The 18,785-nt window shown below is 43.0% G+C and overlaps 1 protein-coding gene across 2 annotated transcripts; it reads right to left on the reverse strand.

Moving 5' to 3' along the window:
• Positions 1-2,200: 2,200 nt before the first annotated feature.
• LOC115157237 (phospholipid phosphatase 3) lies at positions 2,201-17,967 on the reverse strand. 2 transcript variants are annotated; one of them, XM_029705322.1, is made up of 6 exons: positions 17,479-17,967; positions 8,366-8,523; positions 4,762-5,042; positions 4,481-4,538; positions 3,966-4,142; positions 2,201-3,790 (listed from the first exon to the last, which is right to left on the reverse strand). In XM_029705322.1, exons 1-6 carry the CDS (start codon positions 17,618-17,620, stop codon positions 3,662-3,664), a joined length of 945 nt encoding a protein of 314 aa, XP_029561182.1. In that variant the 5' UTR covers positions 17,621-17,967; the 3' UTR covers positions 2,201-3,661. The 2 variants fall into 2 exon arrangements, with proteins under 2 accessions (XP_029561182.1, XP_029561183.1); XM_029705323.1 differs by lacking the exon at positions 8,366-8,523 and adding an exon at positions 8,886-9,040.
• Between the last annotated feature and the right edge of the window lie 818 nt (positions 17,968-18,785).

An 18,785-nucleotide genomic window follows, 5' to 3' on the forward strand; every position in this document is an offset into this window, starting at 1 on the left:
CTGTGGCATACTAACCATCATGGTCTATATTATTACAGTGTACCACTGTGACATACTCACCATCATGGTCTATATTATTACAGTTTACCACTGTGGCATACTAACCATCATGGTCTATATTATTACAGTGTACCACTGTGACATACTCACCATCATGGTCTATATTATTACAGTGTACCACTGTGGCATACTCACCATCATGGTCTATATTATTACAGTGTACCACTGTGACATACTCACCATCATGGTCTATATTATTACAGTGTATCACTGTGAAATACTCACCATCATGGTCTATATTATTACAGTGTACCACTGTGACATACTCACCATCATGGTCTATATTATTACAGTGTACCACTGTGACATACTCACCATCATGGTCTATATTATTACAGTGTACCACTGTGACATACTCACCATCATGGTCTATATTATTACAGTGTACCACTGTGACATACTCACCATCATGGTCTATATTATTACAGTGTACCACTGTGACATACTCACCATCATGGTCTATATTATTACAGTGTACCACTGTGGCATACTAACCATCATGGTCTATATTATTACAGTGTACCACTGTGACATACTCACCATCATGGTCTATATTATTACAGTGTACCACTGTGACATACTCACCATCATGGTCTATATTATTACAGTTTACCACTGTGGCATACTCACCATCATGGTCTATATTATTACAGTTTACCACTGTGACATACTCACCATCATGGTCTATATTATTACAGTGTACCACTGTGGCATACTCACCATCATGGTCTATATTATTACAGTGTAACACTGTGGCATACTCACCATCATGGTCTATATTATTACAGTGTACCACTGTGGCATACTCACCATCATGGTCTATATTATTGCAGTGTACCACTGTGACATTCTCATCCGCATGGTCTATATTATTACAGTGTAACACTGTGGCATACTCACCATCATGGTCTATATTATTACAGTGTACCACTGTGGCATACTAACCATCATGGTCTATATTATTACAGTGTACCACTGTGACATACTCACCATCATGGTCTATATTATTACAGTGTATCACTGTGGCATACTCACCATCATGGTCTATATTATTACAGTGTATCACTGTGGCATACTCACCATCATGGTCTATATTATTACAGTGTACCACTGTGGCATACTCATCCGCATGGTCTATATTATTACAGTGTATCACTGTGGCATACTCACCATCATGGTCTATATTATTACAGTGTACCACTGTGGCATACTCACCATCATGGTCTATATTATTACAGTGTACCACTGTGGCATACTCACCATCATGGTCTATATTATTACAGTGTATCACTGTGAAATACTCACCATCATGGTCTATATTATTACAGTGTATCACTGTGGCATACTCACCATCATGGTCTATATTATTACAGTGTACCACTGTGGCATACTCACCATCATGGTCTATATTATTAGTGTACCACTGTGGCATACTAACCATCATGGTCTATATTATTACAGTTTACCACTGTGACATACTCACCATCATGGTCTATATTATTACAGTGTACCACTGTGGCATACTCACCATCATGGTCTATATTATTACAGTGTACCACTGTGGCATACTAACCATCATGGTCTATATTATTACAGTTTACCACTGTGGCATACTAACCATCATGGTCTATATTATTACAGTTTACCACTGTGACATACTCACCATCATGGTCTATATTATTACAGTGTACCACTGTGGCATACTCACCATCATGGTCTATATTATTACAGTGTACCACTGTGGCATACTCACCATCATGGTCTATATTATTACAGTGTACCACTGTGGCATACTAACCATCATGGTCTATATTATTACAGTTTACCACTGTGACATACTCATCCGCATGGTCTATATTATTACAGTGTACCACTGTGGCATACTCATCCGCATGGTCTATATTATTGCAGTTTACCACTGGGGACATGGGTTAAAAGCTGGAATGCACACTATTTCCCCTTCAGGAAGTGAAGCACAGAACGGAAATCTACCATAGACTCTGGAACCTACGCCCAGATCTCACCCTCGCACGCAGTTGGAGAGAGCTGCTCCGCTTCACTATCAACCCTCCTGGAATTTTTTTTATGCCTTTGTCGCAGTCAAAGTGAAGAAAGACATGAAAAGATAGCACAAAAACTCTTAACATAATGTTTTTTTATTACACTGCACATATTCCATTCACACATATGGCTTGTAATTTTATTGAAGAAAATACAAAAAGGACAATGCAAAAATATTAAAAGGTTATTTTAATATACATGTATTGAAGCTGTCTTTAAAAAAAGCTATTTTACAAAGATTGAATACTCACAAAAGTTGTAATTTCACTAAATTACTTCTGGCAATCATTGCTTGTTGAAGCAGCACAATTACACAGGCATCGACACGTCAAAATTCATAGTGGATATTTCATGAAAAGGTAGATAAATGATATTGTACATAATTCTCTGATACATAAATGATCTAAAAAAATCTAACAGATATTGCTGTGTGGTTGAAATGACATGAAAGGACAGGATATATGTTGTCACAGAGATGGGCTTCTTTTTGGTGTCGTTGGCACAGTATATGTGAATCATTACACAATGTATCACAAAGCTATAAGAAAGTATAATTCCACAGTTTTCCTGTTTTTAATATAAACGTCTGTTGAAGCAGCCTCATGTTCCCGGTCTTCAACCTGAAGCATTTATGACAAGACACACCAACTCACTCAAATATAGACATGACATTCAGACACTGGCACATGACAGACACGCACATACACACACACACTCATGGCAGTGCACGCGCACGCGCACACACTCACACACTCACAGTCACTCTGTCCTCACACTTGTGAGTAGCCATCTGGCACACACACAGTTATTTCATTACAGGGCTCAGTGGAGGCTCGTCCCAACCAGCAGAAAGAGACCCACCTGTCTATCTACTGTATACACTACTACACCTCCATTACCTATAACTACACTTCTATACAAACTACATTTCAGGAGACCTAAAAGATGATTTTAATACAAAGCTTTACAAAAAAGCTTCACTTCAGTTTATTCAAGTGGTGACAATCAAATCAAATATCGAGTTTGGATATAGTGCTATAGCTCGACTATATAACAAAGATTATTCATAAAATAAACATCCTTCCTGTAATCAAGGAATTTGTTTCTGTTCATGTGTTTCTGTCATAGGCAGAATTATGAGCCTGAATCCATGTTGCCTGAAGTTACCAGACCAAGTCAATCTGTAGAGCAGCAGGGTCCATGGAGACCTTCACTAATGAAAGCACGATAGAGAAACAGAGTCCTCCGCATAAGAATTGAGAGCCGTGCTCCCCACGTTCTTCCACATTCACATGTCAGATGAGATGGTGAGCAACATGGGTGTTGCTGGCTGTTCAAAAGGCACAACGTGTGTGTGTGTACAACTCTCCTCTTTTTTCAAATGTTTTCCAGTTTATTATTTCTCTGTGCCTTACAGACATGTCAGTTTTCAGTCTTGTTGCTTTGGCTGGTTGCTGAATGTATCCAGTACAGACCAGTAGATGAAGTAAGTGATCTTTAAAACCTAGAGCGGTAGGTAGCTGTACTCTAGTGGTCTGTACTATGCCATGGTGAGGTGGTTGCTCCTCTCTCTGATGTCTGTCATTGGGTTGGTGGGGTTCTTTACTGGGGTCACTGGTAGAGCTGAACTCCTGCCTCTGGGCTTGAACAGGTCAGATACGAAAAACACCTGGGGGATAGGAAAAAACAAGATTTATTTTGGAATATTGTCAATAATAAATTATACAGTAAAAACAGGTCAGACGTGTTATTGATACAGACTGCATAACTGCATTATGTATACAGTAATTTGTATATGCAGTACCATATCATCCTATGCAGTAAGTCATAGTTCTAGTACTTACTATGCAGTAGGACACCAAGGCTCCCTGTGCGAAGCCAGCCAGGACGTCTGTGGGGTGGTGCTTGTGGTCGGAGACGCGGGACAGGCCGGTGTAGAAAGACATCATGATGAGGGTGAACTGGCTCAGGGGGCGCAGGAGACGGGCTCCACGCCAGGTGAACCTGGACTGCAGGTAGAACTGGGAGGACCAGATAGAGGGGAAATGAATCAACACAGCGTGACAAGTAGAGGTGTGTGTGTGTGTGTGTGTGTGTGTGTGTGTGTGTGTGTGTGTGTGTGTGTGCGGCACATGGGGATGTGTGAAATGTATTCCTCAGCCTAGCTAGCTTTTCGTGTAGCGCGACTGGTCAGACGCTTCGGGAGGGCGCCATGTATGTTAGCAAAGCAGAGGTCCTGGGTTCGAGTCTCAGTGTGAGTCGAATTACGAGGAAGTGGTACTCGCTAAGCAAGCAGCGTGACGTCCGTTAACCACGTGTGTGTCTGTGCATTTGGCTAAGACACATAACAGTAACTCACCACCAGATACAGCATGGTGTACATGGAAAAGGATGCATGGCCAGAGAAAAACGACTTCCTGAAAAGGAGAGAATAAACATGCTAATACAGTGTTGTTGTTGCTATCCAGGTATGCCTTTCTCCTGGGTGTTGAACTAAGCATTCACTTTCCATGAAATATAACCAGTATCACTTTAAACTAAGCATAACTTATACGTTTCTTTATAGAGCATTCATAAAGTCTTCATAAGCACTACATAGATGTTTCACAATCACAATGGAGTCATGTCAGAATAACGTACCTGGCCTCCTGGACTTTGCTCTCAGGCCCATGACACTGGTAGTCTGTGATGTAGCCCAGGGAACAGTTAATGGTGGACCAATCGGGTTTGCACACGTCCAGGAAGTGGGGTCGCATGCGGCCCACCGACACCTTGGCGATGTCCGTGAACGATTGGCTGACTGCGCAGCCAAAGATGAACACGCCCACCTGCTTGTAGAGGGCGGAGATGTAGGGGTTCCCTACAAAGGACTTGGAGCCCTCGTTCAGGTAGTGAATCCTATAGCTCTCCCCAATGATGATCTGATGGGGAAGGAACAAGGAGAGGATATGGTCATGTAATCGACAGTACAAGATGTCCGCTGTGGCAGTGAAATGGTAATTAATGGACCCGGAGTCTACGTCGGCCATCTTTGTAGATTACATGACTTTATCTCTCACCAATGATGATCTGACAGGAGGGATCAAGGAGAGGATACAGAAATACACAGAACTCTGCATGTATATATGGCTCATCAGTCAGGTCATCCACAAAGATGGCTGCTGTAGACCTGGGGCAGTCAAATGACTGCTAGTATAGCATACAATTACTGTATGTTCTCTGTTCCATAGTAGTTATGAAGACACTTTTCCTATGTCAACAAAACTGAACCGCGTATTCATTTCCTAACTATAGCGTATGATAGAGTATCAGACTAATCTAATACACACTTGGAATTCAGTAAATCACAGAAGTAAAACAGGTGAGACAGATCAGAGAGTAGAGAGGGAAAATATTAGGAGTAATCAGAATGTGATATGAACAGTGACATCAATACTGTGAACTTGCCTTGCTTGAGGACAAAAAGCCTTACATCTAAGACATACAAATGTTTCTGTTTGTTCTTGAGGAAAACGTCCATAAAAACACTACAGATCAAACCCTTGGTCTGTACCATTAACATCAAAAACTAAATGTATAGCTACAGTATGTGAGGGGGAGTGAGTATGTGAGTTGTGGACAGCACATGCAGAGGTTTTCAGTGGGTAAATAAACAAACGTAGACTGGACTAGGGGACGTGGACTGGACTCCAATAATTCACTACAGCTGTTCAAGTTCAAATGCATTTCCCTTCCCCACACCACTCTAATCCACCTCCTGGCCACTGACAAATGGGAGAGAGGGAGTGAGTGGGGATAGAAGGAGAGAGAGATGGAGAATTAGAGAGGGAGGGAGTGAGTGAGGAGAGGCATGAGGGAGAGGGAAGAGAGGGAGGGAGAAAGAGAGTGAGACAGGAGGGACGGACAGAGGGGAGAGAAGAAGAGATAGAGAGAGGGAGAGAACAGTGAGGGAAGAAGAGCGGGGGAGAAAGAGAGGGAGAGAGCGAGGGAGATAAAGAGGGAGGGGGTGAGAAGGAGTGAGTGTGGAGAGAAGAAAAAAGGGGGAGAGAGAGGGAGGGAGAAAAGGAGGGAAAAGGGAGAGGAATTGAGAAGGGAATGAGAAAGGGAAGGAGGGAGAGAGAGGGGGAGGGCGGGGGCAGCACTTCTGGTTTTAATCAGGAGAAACGCTGAGCTAGGCGACATGGTGTCCAGATTCGGCCAGAGCAGGCTCACATCAGGGGCTAGTTAGTTTTCCACCTCACCAGCTGACTTGTTTTCGCAGGGCTCTGATTTCACTAGTGGATGTCTGGGTGTTTTCTTGTTAGTATCTCGGTTTCATCGCAAAATTCTTGTCTGGGCGAAAAAACGTCTCTTTTTTTTAAAACACATTCCTTGGGGGGAAAGTCCTATAGGGAGATTTTACAAGCTGATAACATGTACGTTTCTCTTCTTTCTTTCTTTCTCTCCACCTTGGAGCCCTTTAGAGCCCGGCTGATCCAACCCAGCTGCTTCATGGGAGAGAAAAGAATACATCTGGTTCTCATTGTGTGACTGAGAGAAGATCAACTATGTGAATAAAATGGCTTTGTAGTAACTTTATGTAACTGTTGCAGTTGTAACCGCCGAGATATTCAAAGGGGGGAAGAGGTTGTCTCGTGGCTTGTCTCATAAATGTCTAGTCGTCTCACAAATGATAAAAAGTAAACTCGTACACTCCCAGAGTTGTTTTTCTTTCCAGAGATGTTTTTTACGCAGTGCCAATTTCAAGGGACACAGCCTCTATGCCTTTAATTTAAGACAGGCAGCTTCTCTCTCCGCTTTATCCGAGGGGCAACGAAGCATTAAATGACCTAATGCTAAGAGTTTTCCAAGAGTTCAAGAAAGTCTAAGGCCAGCCAAAAGGCTCTGGGCCTCTGGGGAACATGGAATTTAACGTCACGTTCAGAAGAAGAAAATGAGCCTACAGCTCTTCTCCTGTGCCATCCACCACATTTCCAGGCCCGTGAATCACAGCGTTTGACCGAACAACCATTGCGTCAACCATAATTACACAGGCCCAGGGAGATCCTTCTCACCATGCAAACCAATCCAATCGCCTCAACCCCTGACTGGGTCTGTTCAGTGGAATGCAACCTTACAGAAGGTTGAGGATAGAAATGTCTTGAATAGAGCAGCTAACATGATCATCTGACCCTATTCTATAGGACAGAGAAGCATGTCTGTTCTACATAATATATTACTATCTGAAAGTTCAAGAACGTTGAACTCCAAAGGTTAGACTTCTCTTCAGTGAGACTGAGCCCTACACCAGCAACAGATCTTCAGTCATCTTACAGTAAACAGCAACAGCCTGATCCATTTAACACTTCAACCCGCTAAACTCTTTTATAACACCTTCAACACTGGAACCATCTTAATCACACCAATCAAGATAACACTAACAGCAAAACCAACTGGTGAATGTCGATTCTCATTTGCTCTTATCTAGTGCTACTCAGAACACTAAAAGGCCTGACAGGTCTGGAAAACCATAGTCAATAATGCTGTTTTCGACTATAACACGAGTGTTACACTAGTGTATACACCCTTATGTTATCCTAGGGAAATTGTTTCCATAGCTAGGGCTGGCAGTGAAGGGCAGAATCAACAACCTGTGCATAATCAAAACCGTTGCTTTGTGAGAAGATGTTAAAGTTCACAGTTCGCCATTGTTACGTAAATGAAAGCTTGAAAGTACTAGTGGCCCGTTTAGAAACGGGTGCCGTCCCACGTAGGATGGAAACAGATAAGTCTGAGCTTTTTGGGTAAAACACAGAGGTAAATCCTGTATGGAAATGCACCATAAGATACTAATTCTGCAATCTGTCAGTGAGCATGTAGGCACTCAGAGAAAGTTCAACTTTGAATGATGTGTATTGGCACGGTGGTCAAAAAACCAACAAACTTGATCCTTGATAACATTCACTAGACATGATAGTTCAAAGGTGACTCGATCCGTGGTAACATTTAGTTGACGCATAGTACAGTGACTGGGACACACAGTGGGTGGCCCGGTAGACACACAGTACAGTGAGTAGGTGACGGTGTACACTGCTGAGACAATGAGGTGAAAAGTCGGGTGAACATACATTAGTGAGTAGCCTGAATCCCAGATCTCTTTGTGCTGTCTTGACAACTCCAATGCAAACTCTTATACATAAGAGTTGGCCAACGCAGAACAAACTGAACTGGGACTGAGGCTAATTAGCTAGTTATAGTGACTTACAGAAAGGATGGTGATAAGAATGCCAGCAGCAGAAAGCACAGCGTCGCTTATGGTGTCTCCGTGTTTGGCAGCGTACTTGATGGACTCATCGTTGCAGTAAAAGCCTCGGTGGTAGGGCTGTACAGCACTAGTCTCTATGATCAGGAAAGGCAGGCCAGCTATGTACACACAGCAGCGGTGAGGCAGAGAGAGAGAAAAGAAGGAGAGGAAGAGAGAGCGGAGACAGAGAACGAGAGGGTCAATAAGGGCCTCCTAGAGGAGTGTCCACAGGTAGATGGCACAGCGATGAACAGACAGGGAATATGGGGGTCTCACTCTAAATGTATTTTGGCCCAATGGAATCCCCTACCCACCTTGGTCTGTTTCTGCTATAGCCAACTGGCATGACTAGAAAGGTGATCCCCAACTAGTAAATGTTAGGAAGCTATAAGTGTGTACGGACACGTTTAGATAGCGTTGGAGTGAGTCCCCTGTATGTGTTTCCTGTCCCTCCTGCTGCTGCGCCATGCTAAAGACTTACGGAGGTGACGGGCACAGTGAACCCGACAGCGACCAGGGCAGTGGTGGGCACCGTGCTGCTCTTATAGGACAGGCTGATGCCTCTGGCATTGCAGAACAAGCCCCTCCGGTGGGGCACGATGGGAAACTTGTGCAGAAAGGCAGCAAAGAGTATCACTGCACACAGACAGACACACGAGAGCTGGGGTCAGCCCATGTATTCTAACTGGCATACAAACACACCACACACACACAATGTGTATTTCTGCAGTTGACCCACAACGCTCACACAGCAAACACAGAAAGACGCACCCACACACTTACCAGGCGCGGACAAATACACTTGCATGGGCTCTGGAAGGGAATTGTTGTTATGCAGTTGTCATCATAACATTGATCAACGTTTTCTTCACACAAACCTCAGCTGATAACGTTGTACATTTGTGTAATATAAAATGATACAGTGATCATAATTGGACTTGTACCATGTTCAATTTGAGGAAAATATCAAGAGGACATGTAGGCTACAGCAAATAATCTACCAAATATCAGTTGAAGGGACAGAGCCTCTCGTTCTACCACCAGATAACACATGGACATCCTGCTGTTGTTATCCTGTCTCTGTGTACTCAAATGACCTGGCCATTGACAATATTAACTTAATAACAGCAACTCCTGAAAAATGGTATAAACAAAATGAAATTCACTGACATGGCAGCCAAGAAAAGATCTGTCATTGTTAGAATCTGTAGCACCCATCATACCATGAAGAACCAACATCAAACGGAGGGAGCTAGTACTAAAAGGGTTGGATGGTATCCATCACAGATAACTAAAGTGGGAAAAAATGGCGGCGCTATCAGCCTTCAACCTCTTCCTTCCTCTACCAGCAAACAGCCTTTCAAGGATGAGACTTAAAGGTGCCTGAAGGGTGTTTTTGTCTAATTAGTGTCTTTGGCCAGAGGTAAAAGAGCTTATACATTTTTTTTTTACAACAAACAAATAACAAAGATATTGGATGAGAAAATAAAATGTAGGCCAAGAGGACTGGTTATTTCCCCAAACTTGAAAGGAACTTTTACAGATAAAGGGGAAAAGTGGTACCCAGGAGAGGACTGTCCAACCCCCTGACAGAAAACATACTCTCTCGCTCGATCACATCAAAGTGGACCTTTACTGATGTTTGACGCTTTGAAGTGAACCTCTTGAATAATTCTGAAATGTATGAATACAAAGAAAAACAAACATCAAGCCCCCTGCCTCAGCTCTGCAGCACCCAGGCCAGCACCCCCAGTTTGACCTCCCCACCCCTTCTCTCTGGGTATAGGCTGAGGCCGGGGTGGGGGGGAGGTCAAACTGGGGGTGCTGGCCTGGGTGCTGCAGAGCTGAGGCAGGGGGCTTGATGTCTTCAAACCCAAATGTCAACACACGCCTCAGTATGCTTGGCTCCCCTTGCCCTGCTCCAAGCTGCCTGAGCTTTGAAGGCCCAGCTGGAAACAGCTCATGTTACAGGCCAGTCTCTCTGTCTGGTGGGAACCCCAGACCAGACCCTAACCACTCCTCCACTGGCCTTCCTCCCTCACATCCAAGAATCAACATGATTCACATTATTACTGTTACTGTTTTTACTATTACTATTCAAACAAATACCCCGACAGGAGCAACAATAATCCAGAAGACCATTTGAAGCTACAGTAGGTGTTTTCAGTGGTGTTAGAGCTGTAGCAGAGAGAAAACCTACTTTAAGTACCATCCGATATTGACTGTCTAATCCGCTGGTCCTTTTTCATGGCCCTTGGGATGGGAAGGAATCAGCAGACATTCCTCTCACAGCACAGTGCTTGGCTTGGCAGCTTGGGACCGCTGCTTGCTGATGATGTAGGCAGTGGTGGAAAAAGTACCCAACTGTCATACTTGAGTCAAAGTTAAGATTCATTAAGAGAAAATGACTCAAGTAAAAGTGAAAGTCACCCAGTCAAATACTACTTGAGTAAAAGTCTAAAAGTACACTGCTCAAAAAAATAAAGGGAACACTAAAATAACACATCCTAGATCTGAATGAATGAAATAATCTTATTAAATACTTTTTTCTTTACATAGTTGAATGTGCTGACAACAAAATCACACAAAAATAATCCATGGAAATCCAATTTATCAACCCATGGAGGTCTGGATTTGCAGTCACACTCAAAATTAAAGTGGAAAACCACACTACAGGCTGATCCAACTTTGATGTAATGTCCTTAAAACAAGTGAAAATGAGGCTCAGTAGTGTGTGTGGCCTCCACGTGCCTGTATGACCTCCCTACAACGCCTGGGCATGCTCCTGATGAGGTGGCGGATGGTCTCCTGAGGGATCTCCTCCCAGACCTGGACTAAAGCATCCACCAACTCCTGGACAGTCTGTGGTGCAACATGGCGTTGGTGGATGGAGCGAGACATGATGTCCCAGATGTGCTCAATTGGATTCAGGTCTGGGGAACCGGCGGGCCAGTCCATAGCATCAATGCCTTCCTCTTGCAGGAACTGCTGACACACTCCAGCCACATGAGGTCTAGCATTGTCTTGCATTAGGAGGAACCCAGGGCCAACCGCACCAGCATATGGTCTCACAAGGGGTCTGAGGATCTCATCTCGGTACCTAATGGCAGTCAGGCTACCTCTGGCGAGCACATGGAGGGCTGTGCGGCCCCCCAAAGAAATGCCACCCCACACCATGACTGACCCACCGCCAACCCGGTCATGCTGGAGGATGTTGCAGGCAGCAGAACGTTCTCCACGGCGTGTCCAGACTGTCACGTCTGTCACATGTGCTCAGTGTGAACCTGCTTTCATCTGTGAAGAGCACAGGGCGCCAGTGGCGAATTTGCCAATCTTGGTGTTCTCTGGCAAATGCCAAACGTCCTGCACGGTGTTGGGCTGTAAGCACAACCCCCACCTGTGGACGTCGGGCCCTCATACCACCCTCGTGGAGTCTGTTTCTGACCGTTTGAGCAGACACATGCACATTTGTGGCCTGCTGGAGGTCATTTTGCAGGGCTCTGACAGTGCTCCTCCTGCTCCTCCTTGCACAAAGGCGGAGGTAGCGGTCCTGCTGCTGGGTTGTTGCCCTCCTACGGCCTCCTCCACGTCTCCTGATGTACTGGCCTGTCTCCTGGTAGCGCCTCCATGCTCTGGACACTACGCTGACAGACACAGCAAACCTTCTTGCCACAGCTCGTATTGATGTGCCATCCTGTATTGATGTGCCATCCTGCACTACCTGAGCCACTTGTGTGGGTTGTAGACTCCGTCTCATGCTACCACTAGAGTGAAAGCACCGCCAGCATTCAAAAGTGACCAAAACATCAGCCAGGAACTGAGAAGTGGTCTGTGGTTACCACCTGCAGAACCACTCCTTTATTGGGGGTGTCTTGCTAATTGCCTATAATTTCCACCAATTGTCTATTCCATTTGCACAACAGCATGTGAAATGTATTGTCAATCAGTGTTGCTTCCTAAGTGGACAGTTTGATTTCACAGAAGTGTGATTGACTTGGAGTTACATTGTGTTGTTTAAGTGTTCCCTTTATTTTTTTGAGCAGTATATTTGGTTTTAAATATATGTAACAGTATGGCTTCCGTCCCTCTCCTTGCCCCAACCTGGGCTTGAACCAGGGACACTCTGCACACATCAACAACTGACACCCACGAAGCATCGTTACCCATCGCGCCACAAAAGCCGCGGCCCTTGCAGAGCAAGGGGAACAACTACTTCAGGTCTCAGAGCGAGTGACATCACCCGATTGAAACGCTATTAGCGCGCACCACCGCTAACTAACTAGCCATTTCACATCGGTTACATATACTTAAGTATAAAAGTAAATGTAATTGCTAAAATATACTTAAGTATCAAAAGGAAAAGGAAATGTATGAATAATAAAAAATAAATCCTTATATTAAGCAAACCAGACAGCACAATTTTCTTGTTTTTTTTAATATTTACATATTGCCAGGGGCACACTCCAACACGGAGACATCATTTACAAATGAAGCATTTGTGCTTAGTGAGTCCGCCAGATCAGAGGCAGCAGGGATGACCAGGGTTGTTCTCTTGATAAGTGTGTGAATTGGACAATTTTCTGTCCTGCTAAGGATTCAAAATGTAACGACTACTTTTGGGTGTCAAGGAAAGTGTATGGACTAAAAAGTAAATTATTTTCTTTAGGAATGTAGTGAAGTAAATGTAATAGTTGTCAAAAAATAAATAGTAAAGTATTAGTACCCCCCAAAAAATACTTAAGTAGTACTATAAAGTATTTTAACTTAAGTACTTTAAGCCACTGGATGTAGGCCAGTGGAAAGAAAAAAAGAGGGCCCTGGTCTCAGCACAGCTATGAATGTGCAAGGCGTTAATCGTGGTGTCTTGATCTCACTGACCATCTTTAAACACATGATCAGATCCAAGACTCACAGAGTAGGCTGGCGAGTAAAAATGAGAGCAAGTTAAATAAAAGGAAATTGAGATGTTACTAAGTCTGTTTTTCCCATGATTCAGCTGTGTTGTCTTGCCCCGAGGCCCCCAAACCTGCCGTCCCATGCCACCAGACAGTGCAGCATCAGCATTCTGCAAGACATCTTGGGATTTCCCGTTTTACTCGCTTCACACAAGCAAGGGAAAACTAGTGCGCCGCTGGTTGCCAAGAACAACACCAGCCGAGAGGCGCATGTCTAATGCATTAGCTACACTGCCCCCCCCCCCCCAAAAAAAACAGAAAGCAGTAAACACTCCCTAATTAAAAAGGGCATGAGTGAGCAGGTAGAATTTTCTTTTACCAAAATCAAAATGGTGGTTTATTTATTATTTGGCTTTTCTATCATCGTAGCGGATTACTTCAAAGCCCCAGTAAGGTATAACCAAACAACTTCCTCGAAGTGAGGAGTTAGTACTCAAACAACTTCCTCGAAGTGAGGAGTTAGTACTCAAACAACTTCCTCGAAGTGAGGAGTTAGTACTCAAACAACTTCCTCGAAGTGAGGAGTTAGTACTCAAACAACTTCCTCGAAGTGAGGAGTTAGTACTCAAACAACTTCCTCGAAGTGAGGAGTTAGTACTCAAACAACTTCCTCGAAGTGAGGAGTTAGTACTCAAACAACTGATTGCTTTGCTTTCTCTCATGGAAAATTGGAAGCGAGAAACATTTACCTTGAGCTTATTGGGTTCTAAGAATTCTTAAGCACGCCCATAGGACTTTTTACAATTACAGTTTGTGGCGTCAATTCCACTATGGAAACTACAATCAATGTTTGGAACAGGCAAATAGAGGCTTGCATTGAATGAATTAAATTCCACCATATTTTTGGGGCATTTACCATAACACCAGTTGCTGAAGCTAAAATAAACAGACACATTTTCCACTTGCTGCCAATGCTCGCCCACTGACATACTTAGTGTATACTACCTGTATGATAGAGTATATACAGATGCCCTTGTTTTTACTTGTACCCTTGTGTGCATGGCAGGCAGTACCCCCACAGAAACTACTCCCTGTCTGTCTGGTCGTGGTGCTGCGGGCAAACCCTGTTCCTATACTCTCATAATTCCACAGACTGCTGGGAGAGAGGAACGAAGGGGAAAAGATCACATGTGTGTTGAATTGTGGTTGCCAAAAATATTTGTGATGAATGCTTAATGTGGCAATCAGCAGCTGAAACAATAACAAAGTTCCTCCCAGCCACTGTTTTGGTAAAAAGCTGGGGGATGGGGCTGGAGAAATGTAACCACTCTCAAATTCATAGACAGTCCTATTGATACAAGGACTGACTATCCATGATTTCAAAATGATAGTTTTAACCATGTTTTGAGACTATACAGTGTTTATTTACATTTACTATGTTTACAAACATTGTAGAAAACATCTGTATATTTTGGGTTCTAATGGAGTGTGACAGTTGAACTAAGCTCATGAGGCATTTACAAGTTATATTCTTCAAGAATAAAAACACATTCAGCGCATTCGGTAAGTGTTCAGACCACTTGACTTGTTCCACATTTTGTTACGTTACAGCCTTATTCTAAAATGGATGAAATCATTTTTCCCCCTCATCAATCTACACACAATATTCCATAATGACAAAGCAAAAACAGGTTTTTAGAAATGATTGCAAATGTATCAAATAAAATAAGACATATCCAAAAGTATTTCAGACCCTTTACTCAGTACTTTGTTAAAGCACCTTTGGCAGTGACTATCTTGGGTATGACGCTACAAGCTTGGCACACCTGTATTTGGAGAGTTTCTCCCATTATTCTCTGCAGATCCACTCAAGCTTTGTCATGTTGGATGGGGAGCGTTGCTGCACAGCTATTTTCAGGTCTCTCCAGAGATGTTAGATCGGGTTTGAGTCTGGGCCCTGGCTGGGCCACTCAAGGACATTGAGACTTGTCCAAAAGTCACTCCTGCGTTGTCTTGGCTGTGTGCTTAGGGTCATTGTTCTGTTGGAAAGTGAACCTTCACCCCAGTCTGAGGTCCTGAGCGCTCTGGAGCAGGTTTTCATCAAGGATCTCTCTGTACTTTGCTCCGTTCATCTTTGCCTCGATCCTGACTAGTCTCCCTGTCCCTGCCACTGAAAAACATTCCCACAGCATGGTGCTTCCACCACCATGCTTTACCGTAGGGATGGTGCCAAGTTTTCTCCAAACGTGACGCTTGGCATTTAGGCCAAAGAGTTCAATCTTGGTTTCATCAGAACAGATAATCGTGTTTCTCATGGTCTGAGAGTCTTTAGGTGCCTTTTGGCAAACTCCAAGCGGGCTGTCTTGTGCCTTATACTGAGGAGTGGCTTCCATCCTTCCACTCTACCGTAAAGGCCTGATTGGTGGAGTGCTGCAGAGATGGTTGTCCTTCTGGAAGGTTCTCCCATATCCACAGAGGAACTCTAGAGCTCTGTCAGTGACCATCGGGTTCTTGGTCACCTCCCTGACCAAGGCTCTTCTCCCCCGATTGCTCAGTTTGGCAGTGCGACCAGCTCTAGGAAGAGTCTTGGTGGTTCCAAACATTTTCCATTTTAGAATGATGGAGGCCACTGTGTTCTTGGGGACCTTCAATGGTGCAGACATTTGTTGGTACCCTTCCCCAGATCTGTGCCTCGACACAATCCTGTCTCGGCGCTCTATGAACAATTCCTTTGACTTCATGGCTTGATTTTTGCTCTGACATGCACTGTCAATGGTGAGAACTTAAATCATGCCCAATCAATTGAATTGACCACAGGTGGACTCTAATCAAGTTGTAGAAACAGCTCAAGGATGATCCATGGAAACAGGATGGACCTGAGCTCAATTTCGAGTCTCATAGCAAACGGTCTGACTACTTATGTAAATAAGTTATTGCTGTTTTTGCAAACATTTCTAAAAACCTGTTTTTGCTTTGTCATTATGGGCTATTGTGTGTAGATTGCTAAGGATTTTATTTTATTTAATCCAATTTAGAATAAGGCTGTAACGTAACAAGGCACTGTATTTCTGCATTTGCAGGGCAATAGAGAGACAGAGAAGTTTGTTGACAGAAGAACCTCTACTGACCTGAGATAACCTTATCAGAGACTATTTCTACTAAACAGTTATGGGGTAAGAAGTGGCCATGTCCCATGGGACACAGTCAACTCAGTCAGTAACCCTGTAGAAGTGGAATACTACGTCTTCACCACAGAGTAATACATTCAACCTCCATGTATTATACATTTCAACCCATCAAAGGAATAATACTTTCAAACTGTCAAGGGATAAAAATGATGTCTCTGAAATGCATATCATAACACCTTGTACTGTAGGTGTTGTGTCAAGTCACCAGCAGATCAAAGACTACTAGGCCTTGGATCAGAAGACTTATTAGGGTCTTTCTTGGAATTACTGCTTCATTCACCTTTGAGCTGTTTGGTACTTCCCCACCTTAGTGTTTTTGAGCCTGGTAAGAAATCATTCGCTCCTAGCTCAGAAAGAGAGAGAGAGGGAAATATATGGCACCCAGAACATTAGCTGAACATATGGCTGACCTTGTCACCACTTTCCTTTAATCACACACACACACCAGATGTCACTTCAATAGAATTCCTGGCTCGTGGAATGTGAGACATTCTGTAAAATATTAAAACAGGCCAAATGAGTGCAACAAGTAAAAATACAACCCTCTTGTAGCAATTTATCAATTACCCTTTCCCATTTGCATTGTGGGCAATGGCATTCAAATAACTCTGGACAAATATTGTCATGAGAAATTATTGTCTTTCTTGGGGGGGAACGTTTAAACTATTTTTGCTGTTTTATATTAAAACATATATATATATATATCTTGGATAAAGAATGACGTTGCTCAGAGATTGCTTGGATTAATTATTATTATTAGACTGCCAGTTTCTGGACTTGACATAATTATGGGATAAACACTCTAGCTCGACTATGATGACAAACTAACATTGTCCCAGAACATTATGCTGCTTATTAACATGAATAACATCATTAATAAAAACAATACAACATATGCTATTTCGCATAGCCAGATTTTATGCAAATAAAAAACATGTCGACATCCGAAAATCATTAAACATCTATAGAAACGAAAGGCAGAAAATCTCACCTAAAAACAAGCAGACGAGATCCATACCGACCAGCAACTTTCTCCTGCTGTTGTCTTTACAGTTGTTGTTATTCCGGGAAGAGCTTCCTCCATTCCTTGTCTCTGGTGCCATTGTCTTCTCATAAATTAAACAGCGTTGCATTTATAGGCCCCTTGAATGGTTTTCCAAATTAAAGAAAGAAAGCGTGGCAAAGTTGCAGCCTGCAGTCCCGTTAACTTCTCCTAGTCAGTTATTGAGTTATCATCAGCTGAGAGATGATTTTGAATAGTTTTCCATATATTGTGCTGATAAATTCAAATGAGATGTGCCGGTTTTTCTGATAGAAATGTTGACCTTCAAGTCAACTGCAAGGGTTTATTTCTTTCCCGTTTATTCTGCTCGCTCTGTGACTTTCGTTGTTGAGCCAGCTTCTAATAATCCTTGAGGACCACCGAAGGTTTAGTTGCGCTCCCACCTCCGGTGACTGCCTCCTACCAGACCCACGGACCTCCCCCTACAGCCGGTAGTGATGGGCATTCCGGTTCTTTCAGTGAGCCGGCTCGTTCGGTTCAGCTCACCAAAAAGAACCGGCTCTTTTGGCTCCCAAACGGCTCTTAAAAATAATTTGTTTTGTATTTTTTTCAAGTCAAACAGTTTGCGATAGTTTGACTATGATTGGTGTTAAAACAATTCTAATAAAATTATTAAATGAAATCATAGTCTACCTTAACCACAATGTATTTAAAAATGCATTGGTTTGTTATGAAAAAAAATGCTATTAAACATTTGCATTTAAATTCTAACTTTTTTAATGTGTACAAACAAAGTGGATATAAATGTAACAATTCAAAACGAATACAATCTGAACAACATAATAATAGAATATTGCACCACATCAAAGGAAAATGAATAACAATGTGCAAACCTGCAGCATCCCAACTTGAAACTTTCTGTCCATTGATGAACATAGAGTCCATCAACTCTGTCACATGTCCTGTAGTTACATTTGCTTCTCTCTGGCGGCTGGCTGTGATTTGCTGCAGACCCTTAGACAGGAGTATCATTTTTGAGTCTGTCACATAGCTGAAAAGATAGTAACTTATTAGTTCAGGTTCATGTTTTGTCTACTGATACTACATTCTCAACATTCTCATGTTCTGCTCATATACATATAAAATACTGGATTAAATAATGTAGTAATAACTGCTTACTGTACCTCTCTCCACTGATCTCCACAGTGACCTGCTCTAAGGGTTCCAGGTCTCTGCACACCTCCTCCACCACCTCCCATTCCTCTTGGGTCAGAGCATCAACAGCTGCATTGACA

This window comes from Salmo trutta, chromosome 21, assembly GCF_901001165.1.
Source record: "Salmo trutta chromosome 21, fSalTru1.1, whole genome shotgun sequence".
Lineage (NCBI taxonomy): Eukaryota > Metazoa > Chordata > Actinopteri > Salmoniformes > Salmonidae > Salmo > Salmo trutta.

Bases quoted from the DNA above. Each gene is read 5' to 3' on its own strand.
- LOC115157237 (XM_029705322.1), bottom strand. From the start codon at position 17,620: ATGCAACGCTGTTTAATTTATGAGAAGACAATGGCACCAGAGACAAGG. The intron at 5,043-8,365 runs GTAAGTCACTAT...CTTCCCCATCAG, and splicing joins TTCTTATCACCATCCTTTCT to ATCATCATTGGGGAGAGCTA. The intron at 4,539-4,761 runs GTACGTTATTCT...TCTCCTTTTCAG, and splicing joins AGCAAAGTCCAGGAGGCCAG to GAAGTCGTTTTTCTCTGGCC.